The sequence below is a fragment of the Lycium ferocissimum genome, chromosome 11, assembly GCF_029784015.1.
Source record: "Lycium ferocissimum isolate CSIRO_LF1 chromosome 11, AGI_CSIRO_Lferr_CH_V1, whole genome shotgun sequence".
Classification (NCBI taxonomy): Eukaryota; Viridiplantae; Streptophyta; class Magnoliopsida; order Solanales; family Solanaceae; genus Lycium; species Lycium ferocissimum.
In genome coordinates, this window is record NC_081352.1 from 19,515,716 (window position 1) to 19,529,221 (window position 13,506).

The following is a 13,506-nucleotide window of genomic DNA, read 5'->3' on the forward strand; positions in this document are numbered from 1 at the left end:
GAAAATGTCCTATAGTCAAATCCATTTACATGCCCGATATTATAATAAAAAGGCCAAAGTCATAGATGGACCCCTGAACTTGTCCTGATTTTTCATCTAGACACCCCAACTGAAATGTTGACATCTGAACCCCGAACATAAGATAAAATGTGCCATTTGAACCCCTCGTGCCAGCTGGGCACACAAGTGAAGCTCACTTGCTGTGACATGGAAAAATAGACCAATGACATGGAGCCATGTCATGTTACCTGTTTTTTTTTTTTTTTTTTTTTTTTTTTTTTAATTTTAAATAAGCCATGTCAATAAAAATAATTAATTTTAACAAAAACTCTATTTTAAAATCTATTTAAATAATTTAAAAAAATTGAAAAACCCAACCCATCCTCTCCGATAGCCCATCTCGCCGCCGTCGTTGCCTCCGCCGCCGCTTTCTTTTTTAAAATTTTTAATCATTAAAAATTAATTTTAACAAAAACTCTATTTTAAAATCTATTTAAATAATTAACAAAAATTGAAAAACCCAACCCATCCTCTCGGATAGCCCACCTCGCCACTGCCACTGCCGCGGCTGCCTCCTCCGCCGCCGCCGCTTTCTTTTTTAAAATTTTTAATCATTAAAAATTAATTTTAACAAAAACTCTATTTTAAAATCTATTTAAATAATTAAAAAAAATTGAAAAACCCAACCCATCCTCTCCGATAGCCCACTTCACCGCCGCCACTGCCCCCGCCGCCGCCGCTTCAAAATCTATTTAAATAGCGTTTTTGTTAAAATTAATTTTTAATTATTAAAAATTTTGAAAAAGAAAGCGGCGACGGCGGCAGAGGAGGCGGCGGAGGAGGAGACGGCGGCAGAGGAGGCAGTGGCGGCGGTGAAGTGGGCTATCGGAGAGGATGGGTTGGGTTTTTCAATTTTTTTTTAATTATTTAAATGGATTTTAAAATAGAGTTTTTGTTAAAATTAATTTTTAATGATTAAAAATTCAAAAAAAGAAAAAAATTGGTCTCTCACGCTACTGTTTAAAGCGGTGAGCTTCACGCGTGTGCCGGTACTGGCACGAGGGGTTCAAATGGCATGGTTTATCTTATGTTCGGGGGTTCAGATGGTCAACGTTTCAGTTGGGGGGTCTAGATGGAAAATCAGGACAAGTTCAGGAGTTCATCTATGACTTTGGCCTAATAAAAATTGAGAGGTCCACTGTTAAAATAAGGCATGCCTCCAAAAAAGACATATCACCGTTTGGTTATTGATTGTCGCTATTTTCTGAAAAAAATACCTTCCTTCGTTTATATGTACATAGAGTTACAATAAGATATGGAATAGTAGTAAACTAAGCATTGTATATAAAATCTGGTGATTAAGAAACTTGATTTAAATCAGTGAACACATAAAAATAGAACAAACCAATAATAATCATGTAGGATTTTTAGAGGTATACCCTTTTTCTTACCCGATGTTTGATACCCGTTTTACAGTTCGACTAATTTGAATTCGTGTCAAAAAATTATGTTTTAGAGTTAAAGCACTTCTTATGCCTTTATTTCGACAAATCGAATTCGAGATCTCTAGTTCAGGGTGATTTGATACTTGAAGTCGGGGGTGGATTTAGGCCTAAAATTCGGGTCACGTGAACCCATGGTTGCTCGATAAAACTGGATATTTTATGTACATATTTCTTAGAATTGATCTAATATTATCTGCTACGATCTATGCTCTAAAAGGGTTGAATGATGCACTTGATTTATCTTGCGTTATTATCCCAAGGAATAGGGATTGAATCGCACTAAATACGTTTTTTTCTCACCTTTTTTTAGTGATGCAATCATGTTCTAGAAATTCATGATCTTCCTCTGCTTGAAGCTATTATCACAATCATAATTACTCGTGTTTGAACCTTCATATTAAACTTATTGTTGATTTACTGAAGGTGACTGCTTTTTTGGACGTTTTTAGTGTTTAAGGTGCTTGAAAGGTCCGGTGTCGTATGCATTTCTCTAATGGGCCTTGAACATTAGTAACATTCATTTTTTTTTTTTGTGCGGATTGGCCTTCAAATGCACTGGTCTTTAATTTTTGTCCCGTAAATAGCTGGTTGGGCCTATTTGGACAAAAGTTAGGCTTTAAGGCAGAGGTTTGCCTTAAGGCCTAATTTTGGGCTTTTGGCCAAAATTACCAATTTTCAGTTTGTAAACACGTCAAACTGTTAACCAAACCCATGAGATATTTGTTTTAATCATTTTTTGGTCCTTAACCGCTCGGTTTCGGTTTAACCGGTAAGAAAATGGTCCTCTATTTTTTTTGCTTTGTCTTGTTTTCGTTTTTTCATGTATACACTGCCTTCATGCATAAAGTCTACACAAATACAAGCAAACGCTAATTCAAAGACGTTATTGCTAAAACAAAGTTGTTTTCTTTCCGTAAGTTGGTCGAACTCGTATAAATTCTCTGGTTTTAGCTTGAGACAGTAACTTATCTCATAGGATTTTCCGCAAGAAAATCTGAAGTGTAATCTTATGTTTACTTTAAAAGCATCTGTATGAGACCTAAAACACTCTTATCACTTAACTTTCATAGCTTAGCAGCATAAAGGCACCATGTAACCATTGTACTTAACCAAGGATTAGATTGTAGAAGCTGAGTAGTAAACTGTCTAGTGGCATTTAACAGGTGATATTGACTTTGTGTTCTGGTCAATAGAGCTAATAGCTAATAAAGTATGTTGTGTGTATGCCTGTATTCCGAATCCAGATAGTCTTTTTAGGACGGAAGGAGTATTACCAAATCAATTTGTAACGAAAATGTAATTGATAGAATAAAAAGTTAATTATTGGATGAAGAAACTTTTCATTTTACATATAGTACTATTTTTAAAAGGCGGAATAGTCTGGTAGGCCCCTGTACTGTTCCATTTTTATCATCCCGGTGTTTGTACTCTATGGAGTTTTATCTAGACCCCCGAAACTGTTCAAAACAGGTACTTTAAGCCCCTCTGACTACTTGTGTCTCTCAATCGCGATGATATCACAATCCACGTCAGATAAAACTATGCCACATCATTTTTATTTTTGTCAAAATAATAATAACCTTTTGTCTTTTTCTTTATTTTTTGCCTTAATTTTACAACATTTTCTTTGAAAAAAAAAAAAAAAGGCAAATCCCCACTATTTTCATCTTCTTCACCCTTCAACACGTTAAACCATTTTCCGGTGAAGAAATTGCAGTTGTAGTCACTTCAAAAAGCAAAAAAAATTCACAAATCAAGAAATTGATTTTACAATACAAGAATAAATATACCATTCATCAGCCAAATAATTTCCAGGAATGACCCGATTTCAATGGCACAGTTTTGTATTTTTCCGATTATCTTAAATCCTACAAAGTCCAGCCAACATAAGAAAACAAAAATATAGAAATCCAAAATTGCAAAATAGATTTGAGTTTTTAAGCACATCCACATCATTTTCCCCCTCAAATTCCCACAATGGCAGAACGAGGGGGGGGGGGGGGGTGGCGGGGGGGGGGGGGTGTTTGAAGAAAAGAAGAGAAGAGGGACGGGGATGGTGTGGGCGGTGGGAATGGTGTAGGGGGTGGGAGTGGTGTTTTATTTATTTAGTTTTCTGATTTTTATTTTTTTAAAATAAAGTAAAATGGTTGAGTCACGCACCAAATGTGCGTGTAAATCACGAATTTTGTCCACTTCAGGCATATTAATGCCACATCAGCTCAGTCAACGGTCAGAGGGGTTTAAAGTACCTGTTTTGAATAGATTTGGAAGTCTAGATGAAACTCTGTAGAGTACAAATACCAAGATAACAAAAATGAACAAGTACAGGAGCCTATCAAATTATTCCGCCTTTTTGAAAAGTTAATGATTCCCCTGTACCTGATCTACTATAGTCTATAACTATAGTTGGTTGTAAGAATCAAAATACCAGAATTCACTAATCAAAATACCTTCATCAATTCATCAGAATAACAATCTGTATAACAGCTCAAAATCTTGACAGAGACAGAAACATACAGATCCATATCCAAAATGCTAAGCATTACATTTAGGAAACAAAAAGAAATATGAGTTTCAACTGCTTAAAGGACGTGAAGCAATTTTTTCAGAGCAAAATATTAGTAGAGTATATTGTAAGCGTCCATGAAAATTATGCCCTGTTCTTTTTTCCCGTAGTGAAATTGATCTTTTGTTGACTTGTTGAATGGAGTAAACAATGACATAACCGTCATCATAGATTGGCGAGACAGTGATTGATGAGTCCAATTGAGATTTCACAATAAAGGATATCGCTGCTAGCGTGAGGTTTTTGTGAGGAGAAATCGTAGGGATTTCGGTCGAAAAACGAAGTTTACGGAAGGGGAGATAAAGAGGGGAATAGTGAAGGAGAATAGTTTCGCCTGACGGAATTTCTCTCTTACTAGAGTCAGCAGAGATAAAAGAGGATTCAATAGGAGAAAATATGGTGAAGCCGGTGATGTTGAGTTTAGTCCAATGGAAGAGAAGATCGTACAACTTAATAGTTATGGCAGACATAGTAATGTAGCCTAAGCTGGACATTGCGTGTGTTGCGTTGATCACCGATTGCATTTTCGGTGGTTCCTGCTGGTGGCGAACAGTGGGAGAGAAGTGTGATGTTAAAGCAAGTGTAAACAGTGGCGGAACCAAAATTTTCATTAAGAAGTGTCAAAATATAAAGAAGTAAATTCACGAAGAAGCCAAGGAGTGTCAATATGTAATATATATATATATATATATATATATAGCTACACAATGTAATTTTCCGACGAAGAGCTACACTATATGTGGCTCTACCACTGAGTGTGAGGATGAAGAGAGAAAGGTATTTCAGAGCTCCCATGGTGCTGTTCTGATATGGCATGTGCAATACGTGAAGAGCCTATATATCTAGGCGGGAAAAAATATTGACGGACACGTGTTTGTAGATCAGTGGTTAAATTGAACCTGATGGAAATGACCGCATTGTAGATTTAACACATAATTTTGTCTTACTCCCTCCTCTCTCAAATTATTTGTACTCGAGTAAATAGTTAATGGAGAGAGATTATAATTTAAACATAAATAAAGGTAAAATAGATCAGATATCTCTCTTAATTAATTTTTTTAAGGGGCGTGTAAAATCAAAAAGCGATAAATAATTTGAGACGGAGGGAGTACTTTTTAGATGACTTGCTTTTACACGATTAGTTATAGAATTTAAGCTTTTTTAATTTATATATTCCGATAATGTAAGAAATTATTACAATACTATTAGCAAAATTTTGATTGGTCAGAGCAAGTCATTACTTCTTTCACATTATCATTATTAGACAAGTGGCAAGAATAGGCTAATTCTGATAGTTCGATGACATATTTGAGTTTTTCCCCTCGATATAATTAGTCTATGCAAGTGTAAGTAGTGTTTTTAAAAACGTTTTCGGAGCGAGTCTCGAAGCGAGGCGTAGCAAAAATGCTCCGGGGTGCAAATGAAAGGCGTAGATCCATAGAGCGAACGTCCTAGAATTTGGGGCGTAAGATCCGGGCGTAAAAGCGTAAATCCTAGAATTTGGGGCGTAAGCCCCGGACATCAAAGCATAAATCCTAGAATTTAGGGCGCACGCCACGGGCATTAAATTAGATTTTTATTATTATAAAAGTATGTTTTGCTATAGAAAATGATTTTTATTATTGGTGTAATGATATTTATACTTTATGTTATCATGTTTTCAGTGATTTTCCTGAAAATATAGAAATTAAAAAAAAAAAAAAAAAAGCAACTCTCATAGAATATAACATTGCCATAAATAGTTTTTTTAGATGATTATGTCTAATTGAAATTGATAGGATAGAAATTTTATAGCACTATGTTCATGAAGCAACTCTATCCCTTTTTGTCATTGCTCTAACACTTTTTACCCTTCTTCTTCTTTGAATATATAAATAAAAAGTATTGCAAATATTAGTTGAGGGTGGAAGGACTAATAGATGTGGAGATTGATGATGAAGTGAATGAAGATTTCATTTTAAAGATTAACTAGGCTATTATCATTTTTTGTGTTGTTACCTTTAATAATTTTTTAAATATTATTGGTGATTTATTTGCAGAACTTTAGTGAAAATTTTACTTTTGCTTATTTTTCTAGTAATAAATTGTAAATTGAAGATACATAGACATACGCTCCCTAGATCCATGAGACTTACGCCCCATGTCTCCGCCTCGCCCCGCTCCCCCCTTCTCTTAAAACATTGGAGTGGAAGTGTAGAAAAGAAAAAGAACGGATAGTTATATGTAAATAACTTAACTGCTCTAACTCATAATGGCGCCCATGGCCTAATGGATAAGGCGCTTGACTTCTAATCAAGCGATTGTGGGTTCGAGTCCCACTGGGCGTGTCACAACTCACAAGTGTTTTTTATTTAAAAAAAAAATTAAATCCTTTTTTTCCCAGTCGGCATAATACTAGTAATTTTTATTTAATCAAGGTGCTGTACTGTTGTAACTTGTAAGTGAATTGGCTTTTAACAAAAAAAGAAGGTTGATGATTTTCGTTTATTAATTGTATAGAAGTGTCTGTAATATTATTTAGGATGAACTGAAAAAAATCTCTCGTTTATGTTTTGTGTGACCCCTGCTTTACGTTTTAAATTGTTAAATAAACTTAATTTCCTTGTTTTTCAAGTACAAACATGAAACAACTAATCCAAAAAAAATTCGTACAACATAAAAAATTTCAATAATTTTATTATCAATACTATCCTTTGGAGTTTGGATTAAGATGTTTCATGCTCATCCATTTAAGTTAACTATATATGGCTCCCTATTTATTTTAAGGAGAATAAATAGATAGTTTTCTGCTGGGAAGCACAAGAAGGAAAACTAATTAAGTTTAAATCATAATAATTACTCAATCCTAAGAAAGATATTAGCAGGATAATTTATTCTTTGCCCAACAATAATCAACACCTGTTGGCTGTTGCTGTTACGAGTTAAGAATGTGCCATAATTCGTAAATCAAAATTCAATTGTTTTTTTTGGTTTTAAACAAGGGAAAAAAAATATAGATGGACAATATTTATAAAATATTTACAAAATTGTAGCAGTATTATTTGTTTAACATTTCGCAACAGTTGCATTGCATAAGAGAATTCCTGTTCCAAAATTTTTAGGGAATGTTCTGCTAATTTCACTCTCAAACTCAACAAAATGGGTTTTCCTTATCGTTTCTCTCTCTTCCAACGTATGACTTTGCCATAAATAATACTATTTCATTAATAAATGTAATTTTACTTTCTCTCTCTTTCAATTATGGTGGCAAACTGATAATAAATAATGATTTTATTAAAATATTATATGTATAGAAATAATATAAACCAATATACCTTATATATATATATATATATATATATATATATATATATATATATATATATATATATATATATAGACAATACATATGATATATTTTCTTTCTAAAATCTATATAAATTATACCAAATATATATACTATTATAATTAGTAATATACAACTCTTATTATAATTATACTCATAATATTATTGGTATTATAATTATACTCATAATATTATGGGTATATTTAGTTATACTCATTATAATAACTAATTACTAGTATAATTAGTAATAAACATCTCATATTAGCCTTGTTGCGCCTATGAGTACGTTAATGCAACTGAATGTAGGCTAAAGTGGGTCATAATTCCTTGTTTAGTGGGGTAAATTAAATGTTTATCCCTGATTTAGGGGAACATATTACGAGTTAATTTCTTGAACGGGTCACACATGTTTAGAGAATTGCCTCTTAAAGTCACTTTTATTTCTTTTAGGACCACAATATCACCCAACTATTACTATTTTCCTCAAAAAATACTAAATACCCAAAAACATCACTCTCCTAATTGGCATGCCATGTCACATTAATTTTTATTTTTAAACAGTAAATTCATTTAGCTTATCAGATTCATTTAATCCAACCGAAACTAACTCATCTTATATCCGCTTTGTACTCACCAAATCTATGACGTGAATTAAGACATAGAAGCTTATGTTTTTTAAAATAAAATTTATATATTTGAAACTACATAAAAGTACTATAAATCACAATAACTAACAAATTAAAGATATTTAAAAGGCATATACAAATTGTCGGTCAAAGAAGAAAATGATTGATTCTCAAAATTCTGATTCTGCCACAGAAATTGAGAGGGAGGAAGTAAAAATCCATTTGATATGTATAAATAATTAATATAATGAAGTAAGTTACGAAAAGTAGGAGCCTTTTGTGAGTCTTAGTATTAAAAAGCAGATGGGTTGTAATATGGGACAATTCAACTGACACTACTATGGGACTGCCAATTAATTAGTCCCCATTTGCAAGATCTTATACGTACTACTCCCTAATTAACAAGTCGATGAACACTAGCATTTCAAAACTTAATTTTAAGGATACTAACTAAGAGTTATTAAGTAATACCATTTGGTTATACACAAACGAAAATATTCATATGACTGACATAAAATTAGAATCAGTAAAATATTTCTGTATCCACATGCAACGCATGAGCAATCTAGGTCACGTTAAATTTCTCGGGGTTGGTTTCAGTAGGCAGTTCAAGTATCCCATATTACAAATTTGGACGTTTCAACATGTATCTACAGAGAGTGTAAAGAGGGTATAAGATGGGTTGGATAGGTTGGGTTAAATGAATTTATTATTAAAAAAAAAAAATTAATGTGACATGGCATGCCAACTAGGAGAAAAGGAGATTTTTGGGTGTTTAGTATTTTTTGAGGAAAATAGTAATAGTTTGGTGATATTGTGGTCCTAAAAGAAACAAAAATGATTTTATGAGGCAATTCTCTAAATAAGAGTGACCATTCAGGGAATTAACTCAACATATTACCACACGTAAACATGATCAACAAGTAATAAAATCTGCTATTATTGAAGAATTTTAAAAACTGTGCTAATTATGTGCCTAAATCTAATATAGTGACTAACAGCGTAATTTTCTCTTTAAACAACCGATCGAGTGGATTAGGTTTCAAGTTAAAGCGAAATAGACAAATAATTTTTTTAATATGAAAATTCTACTTCAAAATATTAGTCAAAATTAAAGTGAAAATTTTAAACTAAAAGGTTGAATTAAACTAAATTCTTTGCTTATAAAAAAACTTGACACTGATTCAATAATTCTCAACAAGAAGAACTAAGTAACACGGCTATGAACATTTACTTTTGTCGTTGTATCGTAGTATTAAAAGTGCGAACTAAAAAACTTAAAAGTTAAATACTTAAATGTCCTCCTTGTTACCTAATTACCCTACTTGATTAAAAAAAAAAAAATTAACGTCTGCGTAACCGTTGCTATGCAGGTATTATTATTTCTGTTTTTTTTTTTTTTTTTTTTTTTTGTCGCAAAGGGTTTACGAGAATATTTATCGTCGTATCATTTATGCAGAAATTCAAGCGAATTTTTAACTCTATTCTGTGAAGTTTTATTTGTCCAAACTCTATTCTCTATGAATCACTTGGGAATGTCTCCAATAGGGCCGGCCCAATGCACAAGCCACTAAATCAAGTGTTTAAGGCTCCTAAATTTTGGGGGCCCATTTATCAATAGCTACTAAAAATAGAATTAGGTGTATAGGAAAATAGAGTTAAGCTAAAAAATAGTTCATAGTAGTATCCCAAGTTTAACAATGTCCAATAATTTTTGGTTTAACTATCAAGTCTCTTTGAAACATGATCATCCTTCATCATTTTAAGCTTGTACTAATTTTCTTTTACTTTATATGTATACCTTACGCACATGTTTAACAACAATATACATGTCATTTTGAAAGATTTTTATTAATTGACTGGGGGATGCACGTGCGCCGCACGGGATGCACGTGCTCCGCACGGGATGCACGTGCGCCGCACGAGATACACGTGCGGCACACGAGATGCACGTGCGACACACGATGCATCACACACGACGCACGAGATACACTTGTGACGCCCGTGTGACACAAACGACGCACGACATACAATTGTGATACACCTATATTTTCTTCATTAATACTAGCCATGGATAGGAAGTTTGTATTTTTAGTGTCAACTTTAAGCAATGTCGTGACGAGTATCACGAGTCAGACGCCCGACACTGCCCCAATCAAAGCACTCGTGGATGCTAAGGCTAGTACTCCACCCGCTGCTGCCCTCACTAGTTCCCAAACTCCTGCCCCTGCTAAAGCACCAACCTCAGCTCCACTTACTATTGTTTCAGTTACTCCAGCAATAGCCACTACTCCTACTACCCATGTTGTTACTGCACCAGTCTCAGCACCACCAGCTAAAACACTAACAAGTTCTCCACGAGCGGAAGTGCTGCATTTCTTGGAAAGGGTGTTTCTGGTGAATCACACGGTTGAGTTAGAGGTGCTCATAGCTAGAGATCGAGCTAGGCACACTCGAATTTAGCAAAGTTTCGCTGTGGAGTCGTCAATTTTTCAGTTATCGGTTCCTCCAATCCCTGTTTCATTAGGTGTCTTTGTTACTGCAATGGATTGAAAAGATTAACTAGCTCATTTTATTATGTTATTATTGTCTTTGTTTTTTCTTTTTTTAACCTTTAGTTTCAATTTTTCGAATAGTAATTCTAATAAATTTTGGGAATGCTTGATTTTTTATTAGGTTATGGCATGTGATACCTAAACAAGCAATTTTTATTTATTTGATGCAAACGAGAATTTATTCGTGAATTGGTCAATAATTTGAAAGAACCTTAATTTTTCTTTTTAGGTGTACATATTTTTTTCCTTTAGAAAATATTGTATTAATAAGCTAAAAAATAGTTCATAGTAGTATCTTCTATGCTCAGTAAATTATTCCAAGAAATAACTATCCCAAGTTTAATAATGTCCAATTTTTTAGTTTAATTATCAAGTCTGCTGAAATAGGATCATCCTTCATCATTTGAGCTTGCACTAATTTTCTTTTACTTTATAAGTATACTTCACACACATGTTTAACAACAATATATATGTCATTTGAAAATATTTTTATTAATTGACATGGAATGCACGTGCAGCACACAGAATGTACGTGCGGCGCACGAGATGCACGATGCATGAGATACACTTGTGACGCACGTGTGACGCACGACACACAAGATACACTTGTGATACACCCTTTTTTTCCCATTAATACTAACCACGGATAGGAAGTTTGTATTTTTAGTGTCAATTTTGTGCATTGTAGTGGAGAGTGTCACGGGTCAGACACCTGCCGCTGCACCAGCAAAAGCACCCGTGTATGTTAAGGCTAGTACTCCACCAGCTGCTGCCCCCCACTAATTCCCAAACTCCTACCCCCGCTAAAGTAACAGCCTTAGACCCATATACTATTGTTTCAGTTACTCCAGTAATAGCCACTACTCCCACTACCTTGTTGTTACTGCACCAGTATCAAGACCGCCAACTAAAACACTAGCAAGTTCTCCACCAGCGAGAGTGCTACATTTCTTGGAAAGGGTGTCTCCGGTGAATCACATGGTTGAGTTAGAGGAGCTCATAGGTATAAATCGAGCTAGGCGGCACACTCCAACTTTGCAGAATTAGCTAGGCGGCACACTCCAACTTTGCGTAGTTTTGCTATGGAGTCGTCAATTTTCAGTTATCGGTTCCTTCGATCCCTTTCTCATTAGGTATCTTTGTTCTTTGCAATGGATTGAAAAGATTAACTAGCTCATTTTATTATGTTAACCTTTAGTTTCAATTATTCGAATAGTAATTTTAGTAAATTTTGGGAATGCCTATCTTTTTTTTTACGAGGTTATGGCATGTGGTACCTATAAGACCAATTCTTATTTATTTGATGCACATGAGAATTTATTCGTGAATTGGTCAATAAATTGTAAAGAAGTGTCACGACTCGAATAGGGCCATGATGGGCACCCGGGGCTAACCACCGAGCACCACTCATTCTATTACTCATCTGCTTTCATTCGTATTTCTTATGTTCATAATCATAGAAAATGGCTTTCATTTGAAACATATTCACTTTATATACATAAGCCCTTCGGCTATCAAAATAATATATATATATATATATATATATATATATATATACATACATAAGAAACCGTGAGACTATACTACCCACAACTGCGCATCTACGAGCCTCTACTAGAGTGCTAGACATAGGGATGGGACAGGACCCCGTCATGCCCAAAACATACATAGACATATACACCAAAAGAATAATCAATGGCACCTCCGGAAAAATGGAGTTCTCTCAAATCAGCTAGTAGCTCCTAAGAGTCTGGATTACCTCCCTATCTACCTGTGGGCATGAACACAGCGTCCAAAGAAAACGGACGTCAGTACGAACATTGTACTGAGTATATAAGGCATAAACAATAATAATATATCAATGAAAAGAGGAGGCATCAAATGAGGAGCAATTTGTAACTGACTGTGAATCATAAAAGAAATAATGCATGCTGGCTTACTTCATAATCATCATCATATCATGTATGCATATATGTATAAGCTGCCCGTCCATATAGGTACGGTGTGATAATCATTAGCATTAGCCTGCGTTCAGGCCTCCCGCTTCCGGGGTACCATCTCATGCCGCTCACTAATGGTGTTTGCCCATGCCATCTGGCCATGGTGTATACGTTGCCCGCCTTGGCGGTGACTGCCCGGCCATATAGGCGCGGTGTAACATCATCATCATATACTCACCATAACATGCTCATCATAATGTATTCATCATAATACATGCATGGGAACTCAAAGACGGCTATACTTTACCGGGGTGACCTAAGGTCGTGAACCCTTGTTTCCATTATGGAGCATTTATAAACATTCTGCCTCACCTCAAAGGAATTAGCATATAAGGTGAGTGTACATAATGGACAACATCAATAGCTTATAGATAGCATCATTAGCTTTATAGGAACATCATATCACGGACTCTAGACTCTTTAGACTTAAGCTTGTCATCATAATTATCGTGCTCATAGCATATCTCTTATCTCATATGACTATTCATGTACAAGGACTCTTAGTTTCTTGAAGATAGGAGGAAATTCATGCCATAAGATTCATGCCTTAGAAATAAAGTGTCACGACCCAACCCCGTAGGCCGTGACTAGTGCCCGAGCTGGGCACTCGTATACACCTGATAACTATAATCGTCCACCACTAGCATAATAAAGAACTCATATATAGAAAGGCATGACGTCGTCTCAAAACTGTCGCATATATATATACATATCACAACAACCTGTCTCCTGAGGAGTTACAACTTGCAACAGATAACATCGTATATAAGCCGGCAAGGCTATCATAATACAGGAGAACATCCCAGCCATACATGAGCCGACGAGGCTATCATAACACACAGCTTCCAAAACATGTATATATATATATCTACGCAAGCCGACAAGGCTGCCACTACACACAACATCCCAAAACACATATATATACGCAA

General features: G+C 34.8%; 1 protein-coding gene and 1 non-coding gene across 2 annotated transcripts; both read left to right on the top strand.

Annotated features, from left to right (window-relative positions):
- Positions 1-6,325: 6,325 nt before the first annotated feature.
- TRNAR-UCU (transfer RNA arginine (anticodon UCU)) lies at positions 6,326-6,398 on the top strand. Its single transcript has one exon. It is a non-coding gene; the product is annotated as a tRNA-Arg (tRNA).
- Positions 6,399-10,092: 3,694 nt separating this feature from the next.
- On the top strand, positions 10,093-11,624 carry LOC132038101 (uncharacterized). Its single transcript, XM_059428824.1, has 4 exons — positions 10,093-10,443; positions 11,096-11,105; positions 11,266-11,317; positions 11,420-11,624. Exons 1-4 carry the CDS (start codon positions 10,093-10,095, stop codon positions 11,622-11,624), a joined length of 618 nt encoding a protein of 205 aa, XP_059284807.1.
- The last annotated feature ends 1,882 nt before the right edge of the window (positions 11,625-13,506 follow it).